The sequence below is a fragment of the Musa acuminata genome, chromosome BXJ2-7 (assembly GCF_036884655.1).
Source record: "Musa acuminata AAA Group cultivar baxijiao chromosome BXJ2-7, Cavendish_Baxijiao_AAA, whole genome shotgun sequence".
NCBI classification, from domain to species: domain Eukaryota; kingdom Viridiplantae; phylum Streptophyta; class Magnoliopsida; order Zingiberales; family Musaceae; genus Musa; species Musa acuminata.
Window position 1 is genome coordinate 4326927 of NC_088344.1, and position 14750 is coordinate 4341676.

Consider the following 14750-nt stretch of genomic DNA (forward strand, 5'->3'; position numbering starts at 1 on the left):
AATCATGCATATATTGTATATCTTGAGGCTTGAGCTTTGACTAATTATTCAAGATGACTTAATTATTTGGCACCTAAAAAGGCCAACATTCAATAGAAATTTAGAGCTCAAAGTTCAGAACACAGGTTTACCACATAGACAATATATTCCACAATCCACTAAGAAAACACATTCCACCATCCACTAGAAGCAAAGTATCTTTGTGTTCAAGAATAATATCACAAAAAGCCATATCTTCTTTGTATTCAGGAGATATGCTTAGTTGCAAAGCACCAAAACTAATCCTTCATCTGGAGGGTGCAGTTAAATAAACATATAATAAAAAATGTAATGTCTTGCCAAAATGAAGCAATTTCACAGGTAACTTTGAGGAGGATGAACAGTGTGCATGTCATGATGGAGGAACTAGCACTCTACAGAGTCATATGTTGTCCTGGTCTATCATCAAAGCTGTGATCCATCACAAAGTCATACATCCTGTGTTCTGCTAATTAGAAAATATGTCCAATATTTCACTAGCTTGTTGATATAGTTCATCAGCCAAAAGTTAAAGGAACCAGAGCAAGAAATATAGAATTCCCCTACAAGGAGTTAGTGCAGCATGTTAGATAAAGTACAATGATATTTGATATGCATGCAATTATGTGTCCAGCAATGCTCATATAGATTAAATAAGACAATCAATACCACTAGTTTCTGTCTGTGCAGTAGGCAGTTAACATTAGGAACAGAAAATAACCAGACAATATACAAGAAAAAGAGACTAACATTCTTGCATCAGAAGCATCAGATACTTGTTCAAATATTTCATGGCACAAGTGTGTGGATTTGGACCTGACACTGCATACACCTTCAACTCTTACTCCAGCTGCTAGTCTAATCTGAATCACTACCAGAAAGCTGATTCAGGTTCATATTCTTCAGATGATGAGGTATTATATCTCCTTCTCATATGTTTTCTTCTTCCACTTTGCTCAGAATTGATGAACTGTTGCTGGACTTAGTCCCATGAGATGAAACACTCAGTATCTCATGAAGACCGAATCCTCAGTGCTGTCATCCTCCAAAAGATCACCATATAGCTGGCCCTTTATTCTTTGTGACATTCTTTTCAACTCAATCTTCTTATTGTTTCTTTCATCCTACAGTTCAATCTCAATATTTCAAGTTGTCGAATTCACAAGACACCGGAAGTACCATATTCAATTTGGGTTTCTCAAAACGGGTCATGACATGCTGATCCTTTCATTGTTGCCATCATAGTGGTCATGACCAACCACTATTGGCACCGAGATGTGCCACTAGCAGAAGAAGGTGGAGCTTTTGCATCCTTTCCCAGCTCAGTTTCACATCTTTCTTGTGCTCATCAGATGTATTTGGCACTTTTGTGTGCTTTCTTGCCATCAACTCGCCTCAATATTTTATTATTTTATTATTTATAATAAAATAATAAATATTTTATTATTTTTTAAGGTGTTGTGAAAAGGGAATGTATATAGTAAACTTCTTGTACTTCCAATACGGCAGAGACAGGTAGGGAATCAAATAAAGAACAGCATCCTGCTCTTGGAGCTGTAAAACAAGAGAGATCAAAACCTCTGATAGGATGAATCTCTTAAACAAAGAACTAAAGTTTCCAAAAAGGTGAAATAAAAATCAAGCTTTTCTCAACCAGAGAAAATGGAAACCAAAATTTTACCCGAACGAACAAAAAGGTTCGAAAATATGTGATTTTTGGCCACACCATGCCCAAGCAATCGATTGTCACTCGAGTGCCTTCATTCATTAGCAAAACGAAGAAAGCCTAAACACAAGAAGAATCAAGATAAGCAATAATTTCAAGGCCTAAAGCTCCATCCAAAACAAAAACTAGTTTAGTTCCAAGAACAACCATTTCGTGGAGGCAACGATCCATCGGATGACAAACTTAACAAGGGAAGCATCGAACAATCGCTAAACAAAGCAAGCATGGAGATCGCATATTGGATAAAATCAAGGAACAAACTGATAGGATCACCTTCGACATCCTATCACGAACGATCATCACGCACCTGCAGCAATTTTGTTCAACGAACCGTTCGCATTTTTGCATGCTTGTATAGAGACATTGTAACATGTTTTGCCTTAGTTTTATATGTTTTCGCTTGGAAAATGTAAGCAACGATTCGTCACGTTGGGTCAAACTGCCCCAAAATGACTTCGTTTTCGCATGTCATGTCTTGTTTTCTGCACACTGCAGTTACACGGGAAACATCGGGCATTAAACAATCTTCACAAGTTCGCACATTAACTTGATGAAAACTTATCTTCGCGCCCAACACCCGATGATCAGTTGTTTATGAACTTGCAATTGTTTGTTCTACCTTTTAAAGTCCTTGTTTTTCTCATTTCTTTCTTTTCTCTCATGCACGCAATGTGCTAGTTGAATTGCTTGTAAAGCTTCTCTTTTTCGTGAGATGTCGAGACTTGTTTGTCGCTCATTTTTCAAACTATTCAACTTTCTCTTTTACAAGTCTTTCGGGACCTGAGTGATGTTGCAAATTAACTGACCCTTTGCGGACTTATATCGTAAGAGCGCGTCATGACTTAAGCAATCCCAGCTAAGTCCAAGGAGTTAGCGCAAGGGTGCTTCACGACTTAGATAACTGAAGCTAAGTTCATAACTTTACCATAAGAGTATCTCATGACTTGGGTAATTCCAACTAAACCCGTGAGTAACGAGAGCTTTGGGTGGGTCCCACCGTTTGGGCCCATCTACTTTTTCTAACCAAAGAGAAAGAGATTTATGCGACGCATTACTATGTATGTCGTGCCAACCGTGTCGCTATGTTTGGCTTTCTTTGATTCGAATAGCTAAGAAACGAAAGGCTGCGTCGAAGCGAGCGGTAACTTCACCATGGGTTCCCTTCACCGTTTCTTTATCGGTTTCCTTCGTGTATAAATCCATGAGCTACTGTTTTCGCGCGTCCCTCCCGAATAATAGGGCAACCTTGTGCAATGGCGATCCGATGGAGGCCCCCTGTCGCCGCGGCCATCGCGGTGGCGCCCTCCGTGGTCGTGGAGATCTTCTTTGAGTAGCGATTCGCAGGTACATACCTCCCTCAAATCGGCCTACATCTTTCCATCGATGTCGGATCTTTTCTACTTCTCCTGCTCCAGCATCTCTCTCCCCTGTGCGATCGATATCATGTTTCTATGATCCATTGGTAGCTTACTGTCTGCTTCCTGCGTTTCTAATGATCTGCTCTACTTTCGTTAACCAAACCACTGTTTCATCTAAATTTGTAGAGGTTCATAAGAAGCTTTGTTTGAATTGCTAAATAATGTGTTTACTAATGCTTATTTAGTTCAAATCATGCTTATAAGTTTACTTTGTGTTTTACATCTTCTTTTCTAAATCAATTAGTGTTTTAGATATCCGTGTTAGGGTTTATGGCTTATGCTCTATTCATGAAGGTTATCGTAGCAGTTGGTTGGTTGTTTCGTAGGTGTGATGAGGACCAGACGGGTTGATCTACTTTGGCATAAGATGTAAGAATTGAATTCTATGCTAAACATCTCAAATTGATGCTTAGAATAACATTCGTTTCTTGTTGTTTACCTAATTGTATTGCAGCTGATTGTAGTAGTTTCATTTTTAGTTAAATTTGATTGGTCAATTGCTCTTTCATAATGCCTTATTGAGATCAGTTTTTTTTTTTTCATTTTCTTTTGATGTGAATTTGTTCATAGATATTTTAGATTAATTTGTGAATCGGTGGGTCAAGTTGGGATTGGAAGGATTGGAAAAGGCAAATGGAATGGCAACATTGAAGATAAAGGTAGTCCACTATATTTACATTAGCTTTCGTTGTTCCAAGCATTACAATGCTGCACTTGAAGGCAACACTTGCCATGTTTAAACTTCTTCTCATTAAATCTAGGTTGCAGGCATCAGAACTTTGGAAGAATATATGTTCTGTTCCATCTAGCATGGTTACCAGAGTTCAGCAACAAGAATAAGACATTAGTTTTGCAATTCTCAGATGCATGTGAACAAAAACTTGACTGCGTAGGGTGGCTGTGCGAAGCTGCTCAGCGGCAAAGTTGATCAACAAAAAATTGGCAGGGAGACTTCCTAGAGGTTTTACTGAACTATCTTTTAATGCCTTGTCATTTCCATTATCTACAGCATTCATACTTCATATTTTGATTCTTTAGATCTATCTCTAATATATTCATTGTTGATGACCTAACTTATTTATTGGGATAAATTTGATAATTGCAATATCGTGTTCAGCAGATATATGTGGTTATAGTACCAAAAAGGATCATGCTATCCTTGCACGTGATAGGAACCATTCAATTAAGAAGGAAGTTCCATGTGAGACTAATAATCTAACTCATGTACAATTCCATCATTCCCTCTGATGCTACCTATAGTTATTCATTGATAACAAAGAGGTCAGGGAGTTTGTGCGTTGACTGGGATATTCTTCCTCCAAAATAAAGTCAAGAATCCTACTGCCAAGAGGGTAACTCTCACAATGTGGATCTTGCAGTACAAACATGTTTTCTGTCTTACCTACTTATTTTTAAATTTTATCAATTTGATATAATTATTTCATCTATTCTCTCCTTTTACAAAGATCTCACTGAGACTACATGAGATGTCAAGAATTAGTCCATTAGAAGGCCTCAATTATTTTTATCCAAACCAATACCACTCGAAAACAACTTAGGTTATAGCCATTTAACTGGCCTCTCCAACCATATGCCTTGCATAAAATTGCTTGTGAGGGCCCCTTTGCTGTCAACTTCATCATTTGGCTTTTTTGATTAATTTAGTCAATTTCAGCAGATAACGGTGTGATAACTTACTCAAGTTTGCAGGGGTAGGAACCTTAAGTAGATACTTAGTTGAATGATTTTGTGCATAGTTATCAGCATGCACATATTTTTTCACATTGAAGTCATTGACATAATTGATTGTCCTAATTACATCACCAAAAAGGTGCGATTTTAAGATTTTACATACATTGATCTCTTTTATTAGGCCAAGCTTCACTGTTATGTTTACCTCTGTTGTGGATTTGTGGGTCTATTTGATCTTGTTATCCCTGTGGATTTTCCTTGATAACTTGGAGACCACACATACAAATGTTTGTCTGAGCGTGTGTTTATACACATGTATTAGTTAAGTTGGGTGATCTTATCCTTGTAGGTTTGAAATATTGTTTTGCTCTGTAGCACTCAACCCTCGGCTTTGAGGTTTTCTAAATGAAACATGTACATTTTGAACTTTATTCACTAAGCTTATCTTATTTTTAACCGCTGTCCAAGGATGACGACACAGATTCAGGTGTAAGATCCCAAATGGTAGTTCTTTATTCGTTGTTCCCTTTGACATTTCACTCATATTGGGTTCTACAATTCTTGTGCGACAATATGGAAACCAGGAAGATGCAGAATCTGACACTGGTGCAGATTCTGATGCTGAAACACACAGCGAAAAGGAAGGGATTTGGGAGTAGACGACTAAAGGAAGACACCTGTATTATTTTTCTCTCCCTCTGTGATTCTTCCTATTATTTTGCAGATTCTGATTACTCCACAATGCACATCCATTTGTACTGACATCTCTTCTGTTCTTTTAATGGTATCAGGTTGAGCTTTAGGCAGCCAGATGAGACCTGCCATGACTTAAGGTCAGTCCTTTTACAGACATAATTAGTTAGCTAGTTACTTAAGTTCTAGTGTTCCTAGGAATCAATCATCTTCCTAATGGAGAAAACTTCAGCATATTCGGTGGTTATTTCCTTTGCCTATTATGTGTTCATTTCAAATTTGGATGAGAAATATTTTAATTTGATCTGGCCGTTTCCAAATAGAAATAAATCATTCTTGTATTGGTTGGATGATTGATGTAGTAGTGCTCGCCTATTCAGCTTACTAAGAGAAAAAAAAGAAATCTGTCAACCATGACTCTTCATTTGACTGAAGGTCGATAGAAACGTTACCATCTAAACTCTTATCGTCCATGATAAATTCACATGTTATGCTTATTCATTCATTTCGTTATATAATCTGTGTCCTTTATGTTTTAAAATATGTATATATTTTTCTCTTTTCCTACAAATGAATCATGAATTATTTTTTTAACAAGCCTTGTATTACTTCTTTAATATAATTTTTAATGTTTTCTATATCAAACTCCACTTATTTTATTTCCACAGTTTTTTTTTAAGGGACTTAAAAAGCTCAAGCACCAACAGCTGCGCCCAGCTGTCTCTACGTCCGAAAGATCTGGGCTCTGGGCTGCACACCGCCAAACCAAAGAGACTCGACAGATCCTAACTGCTATCATTAGTCGCTCACCTCTGCTGCACGAGCCACTCCGCCTCCCTCGGGCGGGCCCCGCTAGCACGTGCTGGGAATAAAGCAATTATTAGTATTATTATTTTTTAATATCGAAAAAAATAAAGTTTATAGGATGGGATGTGGGAAATAAACAATACAGTGGAGGTGGGAAGAGAGAAAGAATGGTTGCCATCGGAGCCAAACTGAACGACCGCTGAAGATACCGAGGGTTAGACGAAGAAGGAAGAGAGAGGAGCGAGAGAGACGACTGACGTGCAAGGAAAGCGTGAGCGACAACGAGAGAAAGGCTGTCGAAGACGGAGCTTATCTAGCTTCCGAATCCGGATTCTTAGGGTTTCGTTCTTCTCCGGCTGCCGAGTCGCGGTAATCCCCAACCCCTTCCCTTTCCTCGAGTTATACAGTGATCCCTACTTCTATCGTTGCTTTTCGGCACCGCTACCCTGTCAAACACCGTGTTTCTTGCTTTTTTTTTTCTTTTAATGGTTCGGCCTGGCGTTCTTTATTTAGTTTCTTGATTCTTCGAAGAGAAATCATTAGGGTTTTTGTTTACTGCCTCGGTGGTTGGATCTTTATTTCCTTTTTTTTATACTGAATATGTGTTTGATATTTCTTTCTTGTAGAATTGCTGATCTTTTGTCGCTACTTAATTTCATCTTCCGGGTTTCTTGCCAAGTTCAGATTAACGAAGGACTTGTGGTTAATAGCTTCGTGAACCATTACGGTTTAATTTCATTTTGATGTTTGTGGATTGCTCGTCTTAGATGTATTCTGGTGATCGTTGGTGAATATTAGCTCTCAGGATTTAGTTCCTTTCTTTAAGTTTGTGGATTGTTACTCGTATGAATTTTCAGTGATCATTGGCCAAAATTCTACAACCAAGGTTGTTTATCTTCTCTTCTTTGACTTTTATGATTTAGTTTCATCTTTCGAAACACGCAGTCAAATACCCACAAGAGTGTGATGTGTTCTTTTAATAATAAAATGAAATGATGTTGAGAGGGTAATTTCACTTCATCGTAGGAGTGGATTGATTGTTTGACAAAGTTCGCATGACAAGCATTTCTTGGCTAGTACTAAATTGCATATTGAGTTTTGATTCATGGAATTAAGTTCCCTTGGTTTTACATGCTTCTTTACTCTCTTATGACTTGTGTCCTTTTTTTTTTCTTCCCATTTATGTTGTCCCTCCAGTACTTACTCTCTTTACCCACTTGCTGATCTTGCATTTATATTGGTATCAGCACTGACCCTAGAAAACCGATGGAATATTTATATTTCAATGATTTCACCCTTTAGGATCCAATTTTATTGAGAATAGGTATGGTGTTGCCTATAACATAGAAATGATTTGCAAGGGAAAATAAGGGTGGAGTCAGAATTGAGATGTTTTGATTGAAATTTGAAGAATCACAAGGCCGTTTGCTGTGGCCTAAGTTCTGAAGAAGATTTACACACAGAGTTCATGGATATGCCTTCAAAGAGTGAGTAACAAGATGAACACTAACATTTAACCAGACACCATAGGAATTGCAGCATTATCAACTACCTACATGGATCATTTTTTTCCTTGAATATTCATAGCAAAAAAACAAGCTACTCCCAGGGGCAATGTACAACAAACATGTTGAACATGATGTTGTAGTGCCTGTTTTTTTGGCAATCTGGTATCTTGTGACAGGTGAGATGACTTGAAAGTCAAAACCGAAAATTTTATTGTTGGATCACTAGATGAAAAGTCATAAAATTCTGAAGAAACAAATCAACTAACTGAAAGAATTTTTTTTTTGAGCCGGTTCATATAATTTTTTTGTGTGATTCAAATCTTAGTTCATTTAAGTTTGAGTCTCAGTTGCACTTTTTTTTTTCTTTGATTTCATTGGAGGAATTTCATCATCATTTTCAGGTGTTGTTGGGGGTACTTTGATGTTTCTGTTTTGAGCCAGTGTTGGTATTACAAATTCCTACTTTAGGTATAGCCTGGTTCTGGAAAGTTGCCTACTTAGTATGATAGAATTTGAAGAGTCCTAGGTGTACTATAAATGGGATTTTTATCATTTAAGGTTTCACAGGAAATAAAATAAATATCTTACTATGACAGCAAATATTTTTCTACGGTTCAATGCAAATGTTTCATGAAAAGTGGAATTACTGTAGAATTCATGATATTTTTGTTCGTGAAGTTGCCAGATAAGTCATTTGCACTGTTTGGTTTTGAATTTTGAGCTATGCCATTGTTAAGTTTGGATATGGATCATGGGTTATGCTATTTGTTCGTGAAGTTGCCAGATAAGTCATTTGCACTGTTTGGTTTTGAATTTTGAGCTATGCCATTGTTAAGTTTGGATATGGATCATGGGTTATGCTATTTGTTCGTGAAGTTGCCAGATAAGTCATTTGCACTGTTTGGTTTTGAATTTTGAGCTATGCCATTGTTAAGTTTGGATATGGATCATGGATAAAATATCACAATCTAATCTAATTCAAGATTTAAATATGGGGTGGTTCACCGATCTGTATCACTTGGTACAAGTGGAAGTATAATGAAAGAATATGTATTGACTGGTACCAAGTTATTTGATTCAATTTTGGTCCTACATTGGACTGGAAAATACTGGGCAGTATCTAAAAATCTGATTGGTATTTGAAATCTTAATAATTTGCAATCTTTTATATTGTTAGGAAAGTGAGAAATGTAATATATTAAGGCCTTGTGTTAGATGGTTGTAAAGTAAAAGATGATTATGAGGATCAAGTAATGATAATCTTATTCACTACTATCTTAACAGGGAGATTTTCTTATTTACGTAAGCATTAGAGCTCGATGTATCAGAATCATTATCGAAAAATTTCTCTTCACCACTTTATATGGTTCTGTCAACTAAAGAAGAGATTGGGCTTGAGCTGTTCATTGTAGCTCATGGCTTAGTGCCACCTCAATGGTTACCATGGTAACTGTTATGGTTCATCAGTTAAGCTGCTTGATCCAAGGTATGTACTGATCCGCCAACAGACTGGTATGCGGACCGCTCGCTACCGGGTGGTATCGTCGATTGGGGCTGTTTCCACCCTGTTACCACCCTAAATCTGTCGGTGACGATCGATTTTGACTGTCGTAGCCTGTTACCGAGTGGTCTTAGCCGAGGGAGAAGAAAGAAGAGGGAGAAGAAAAGGGAGAACCTGGAGATCCGATGTCGCTCTCCCTCGACGATCCCGATCCGTCGTCGCCTTCCCTCGCCAGACGCTACAGATGAGATGTCGTCTTCTCTTCATCTGAGGCGATAAGGCCTTGGCGTCGTCGGTGACTTTTCCTCATCCGCGTGAGGATAATAAGCCTTGGCAACGTCGCGAGGAGAAGAAATCGAGCGTCGTTGAGGTGACGTTTCTTCTTCGCACGCGAGTAGAAGAAACGAGGCAACGACATCGCCTCGTCGCCCTCATATCGTACCATACCGATTTGAGCTTGATGCTCTGGTACAGTACGAAAGTACGGACATTGGTCAAAAGTGCTCTCTTCAAGAGATCACTAGAACTTCATCGATGATTGTTGGATTTTAAAATATTAAAAACTCTTGATAGCTAGAAGGGTATCAGTGAAAGTTCTCTAACATTAGCTGGTGTTTATTATATTTGCAACTTTATGAGGCTTTACTGAAACTTTAGAGCAAGGGTCTGCATATGAAATTCTTTTTAAGAAGTTTGTCATTTTTATTTTGTGCTTGTGTACTTCAATGGTTTCAAGAAAGACAAGGTTGTGTTTACTAGGAATCTTTTAGTTGATTGTACGTTTGCAGTTTGCAGGGTGAGGCTAATAATGTAACAATGTTGGGTTTGTAGCTACAATTTGTTATAGAATGTCTTGCCAACGCAAAGTATTTTTTGAGCAGCTTATGGCAGTTCAAAAGGATATGTATCTATGCATTGACGAGGGATGTTCTTATGCATGGTTTTCTCCTTCTGTTCCACTGCATGTGAATATGCACGCAGGGATACGTTTTCTTTTGGACCATCAGAAAAACCACATTGTGGATTAGACACCTGACAGCTGGAGTCAATTAGAAAAAAAAAAGATTGATGCATGTTACTAAGGTGTTAGATAAAGGAAAAAGAGGTTATATTAACAAAAGATCATTCCTTTTTAAGTGGCAATTGTCACTCTCTTCATGCAATATAGGTGTTGAATCAGTTGCTTGTATGGAAATCTCTGCTGACCTAGAATGCCTAGTGTTTACATCTTATGCTGAAACTGACCAGAAAGTTTTGTAGTGTGCAAGCTTTTGTGGTGGAGTTCATGGTATAAGTCGTGACAATCAAAGAGTTATAATTAATTGGTGCATGTAACAAAGACACTATAATGTTCATGAGAATGATTCAGATAAATATTGTTCGTGAAGTTGCCAGATAAGTCATTTGCACTGTTTGGTTTTGAATTTTGAGCTATGCCATTGTTAAGTTTGGATATGGATCATGGGTTATGCTATTTGTTAAGTCTGGCATCATACTATTTGTTAATTTTACTTTTTTTCCCAAAAGAACAATATTTTTCAAGTACTATGTTTTTGTGACTAGACTTCTGATTAAGTGATGCTATATATATATTACAGAAGGAGACATCACATGCTTATGCTCATCTTATATGTGATTGGATGTCTCAAGTAGCAGCATGATGCAAGGAGTGGATTATTCAGATTTTTAGCTGCCAGTTTTATCTTGTGAGCCAGAATGACACTTGAAGATTTTTTTACTCTTACTGAGATGAGAGATGGGCTTTCGAATATTGCTAGGGTTGAAGAGCTACTTTCCATGATTCAAAAGTTGAATGACTGTGGTACAACTAACTTGGGTGATCCGGTGACACAATGGTGTACAGTTGCAAGTGTTTTAACAGTTACTGACCATAAAGAATGTCTTAATCAGTTTCTCGAGTTAAATGGACTTTCTTATCTTAATAAATGGCTCCAAGAAGCACTAAACCTCAATGCAGATGTCAATGTCATCGATGCTGAAGAATTAATTTGTTCATTACTGACCTCATTTGAGAGGCTTCCCATAGACTATAAAAGGATAATTGCCTCTGGAGTGGGAGTTACTATTGAGCTTCTCCTTGATCACAAAAGCATTCCAATTAAGGAGAAGGCCAGAATTTTGTATGATAAATGGAATCATGCAAGGAATGATGATATAAGTTGTCATGACCATGATAAATGTGGAACCAGTCAAAGTAATCAACCCAGATCTTCTGAGGATGTGCACAAAAGTGAAAATTGTTTGAACTTAGTAAATCCAGTTGTTAATATTTCTCCATGCTCTCTGGGAACTAGTGAAGGAAATGATCAAGCAGAATCTCCAGGGGCTGAATTGCAGGTTTCTAATGCCACAAGATCCTCAGACAGCTCCCCTGTTGATTCTACAAACAAGGAGATAAGTCCAACACCACATCAAGTTTTTCCCATGTTTTTTAATGTCATTAATGCAAGTGCAGTTTTAGCAGTTGCCAATTCAGCAGGGTCATCACCTGTCTCGAACTGCCTGGAGAATCTGTCTGTTATGGGAGAATCTTCTGGTTGTGTTGCAGTGGGAAAACCCTCCACTGAAACTTGTTCTCGACTTGGTCAGGAAGGAGATGCAGCTGATCAGCATGACACGCCAATGTCAAAAGATGTCCCTGATATTGAGAAAGAGATTGATGCTGATATGAAAGAAGATAAGCTGTGCAAATCTAATCAGGGAGAAACTTCCAGTAATTCTTCATCTTTTGCTTTTTCTGCTTCTATGACACCATTGGTGGCTGCTGCTGAACTTCCTATCTCATGCAAGTTGGATTCTGACAATGGCACCTCTTCTGCTGCAAAGGCAACGGAACGTCAGCCAAAGGCTGGGGATTTTGACTACAGGAGGGAAAAGTGTCTCATAACAGCCGAGTCCAATTCAGCTGCAATTTTCACCAGTGGTTTTCAAGATTACTCTTGCACTGCTACCATTCTTGACAACATAGATGATGGTCAACTATCCCTTCAAAGGGAGGAAGCCACTAGCAGTGCCATTAAAGATATAGATCGTGCCATCAATTTTAGGAACCGGAAAGGTCCTCTTTCGACATCCACTGATTTTTTTAAAGTTGTTGGGACAGAGGCTGGTGAAGACATCAGTCGGAAGTCAGAAATTGGACTTGGATGTTTGGATGATGCATTAGAGGTTGCAAGGCAAGTTGCTTTAGCAGTGGAACAAGAGGTGGTCGATTATAGAGAGCACTTTTGCAGCTCTCCTGAGGTTAATTCTGGGGAAATGACTGGTTTTCATAGCCCTGGTTCTGAAGAAGAGCAGATTGAAGCAGTGACTGAGGAAGTTGGTGGGGATAGTTCATCAACTGGAAAAGATCATTCTGGTACCTCATCTCCTGACAAGGAGTCGGAGATCACGCAGCACATGAGTTCTGATCCGGGGAACTCTTATAAAGATAAAGAATCACCCATTCCTGCTCAAGAATCAGTTGATAAGTCTCTTACGGATGGATGCACCTTTGACCTGAATGCAGATACATGTGGTGATGAACCTGAGATGAAGCCTATTATGAAAATATCTGTTGCTGTGTCTTCTCCTATAGCTGTTTTTGCTTCTTCGAAAGGAGCTCCCGGATTGCCTGTTATGCCTCTTCATTTTGAAGGTGAAATGGGATGGAAGGGTTCCGCTGCTACCAGTGCTTTTCGACCAGCATCTCCTCGAAGAACTCCAGATGGTAAAAGGACTTCTTCTGGTGAAAAGCAGAAATCAGAATTCCTTGGAATTGATCTGAACGTGGCTGAAAGGGAGGATGATGTGGATGATGAATTCACATGTGTGAGAGAGTTACCTATTTCCTCTAGTCTTCCATCTCGAGATTCATGTGCGGAAGTCAGATCAAGACCAGAGAAGCTAAATTTGGATCTAAATTGCCTTGGGGATGCGGATACATCTACATGTCCATTCTCCTCCCAGAAGCTGCACTTACTGAATGGAGAGCACAGCTTATCTTCTGCTTCTTCATCATCTTATAGGCATCTTTCCCTTGGAGACTTTGACCTGAATGACAACCCATCTTTCCCTGACATTGGCATTACTCACAACCTTGATAAAGCATCATCTATTAAAGCCTTGGAATCTTATGGAGGGCCAGCACCTTATGATCCTGTCATTAAACTCATGGGATCGGTGATTGCTGTTGAAAGAAAGCATAATCCCAATCAAGCACAGCAGCACTCTTTTCTGCCAAACGGACTGAACATCAGGCCTACTATTGTTTCTCCACCACTGTTTGTGAACATGCTGAACCCCAGTTGTGGCTATGCTGGACTTGCCACTGGGCCTACCATATCCGCTCCTGCAGCATATTATTCACCTGGGAGCATTTCTTACATGGTAGACTCTAGAGGGGCTGCAGCCATACCACATGTTACTGGTGCTGGAGGACTTGGGGTGCCATCTGCCAGGCCACCCTTTGTTTTAGGTGCAACCAATATGCCCTCGGATATGGCTGGTTTTGGGATGTCACCGCTTCATGTCGACTTGAACAGTGGTGCACCATCGACTGAGGGTGGCAGTTTTCAACAATTCTTTCTGCAAGGCTACAGAAGTCGGATGGAAGATCAAACAAAGACTAGTGCACAGCCTTCTAGTTCATCTGTTGGATTGAAGCGGAAAGAGCCGGATGCCGGGTGGGAGCCTTCTTTATATGGTTACAAGCAGATGGCACCACGATGATAGGTGCTTCTGAAACCAGGTTATTTAGATAGTGTGCCTACCTTGTTGGCCGTGGAAGATGGCCAGCCAGGCTTTGACCATCCGGTGATGATAGGTGGAGAAACGAATAAGGATATAGAATAGTACTGATGGAAATTTGTTGCCCTGGTTTGATTGTTATCTATTAGTTTGTTGCACCTGGTTGGAGTTCGGTGCATGTATATCTCGCAGATATTCTAACATAGTGGATGAGTCGTAGGCTTTTTATCTTTAATTTACTCTGATCGTGTTTTCTATATTGTTTTGTCATCAGAGATGTTGGGTGCTCGATGCTTTATCATCTATGGACCCCCAGGAGGGTAACCTCCTTGTTTTGTACTTGTCGCATGGTTGGCGGTATAGTTCACAGCAATCATGTTGAAAATTGGTAATGTATTTATTATGTTCGGCGCATTACAAGTAAAATACAACGTATGCCAACTTATGCACATTACTGAGCTACACTTTGTCGGCGCCCTGCGGTCACTACAAACCTCCACATTCCTTTTGGACGTTCTTTGAACGATGACCGCAAGGGCCACTTTTGGACGTAACGTTGCTAGTGTATCTGCCAGAGACCACTCTCAGTAATTCCCGGCTCGTGGGCCGTCTGCCGTGTAAGATTTTATAGATTTGCT

General features: G+C 39.1%; 1 protein-coding gene across 15 annotated transcripts; it reads left to right on the top strand.

Annotated features, from left to right (window-relative positions):
• The first annotated feature begins 2936 nt into the window (after positions 1-2936).
• Positions 2937-14369, top strand: LOC135582094 (uncharacterized). Of its 15 annotated transcripts, none has more exons than XM_065116275.1 (8): positions 2937-3088; positions 3457-3531; positions 3733-3821; positions 3924-4123; positions 4283-5533; positions 5646-5687; positions 6216-6723; positions 10962-14369. In XM_065116275.1, exon 8 carries the CDS (start codon positions 11080-11082, stop codon positions 14092-14094), a length of 3015 nt encoding a protein of 1004 aa, XP_064972347.1. In that variant the 5' UTR covers positions 2937-3088; positions 3457-3531; positions 3733-3821; positions 3924-4123; positions 4283-5533; positions 5646-5687; positions 6216-6723; positions 10962-11079; the 3' UTR covers positions 14095-14369. The 15 variants fall into 15 exon arrangements, with proteins under 15 accessions (XP_064972347.1, XP_064972348.1, XP_064972349.1 ...); XM_065116276.1 differs by having other exon boundaries at positions 5323-5533; XM_065116277.1 differs by having other exon boundaries at positions 5439-5533.
• The last annotated feature ends 381 nt before the right edge of the window (positions 14370-14750 follow it).

Coding starts and splice junctions, on each gene's coding strand:
- LOC135582094 (XM_065116278.1), top strand. CDS start 11,080: ATGACACTTGAAGATTTTTTTACTCTTACTGAGATGAGAGATGGGCTT.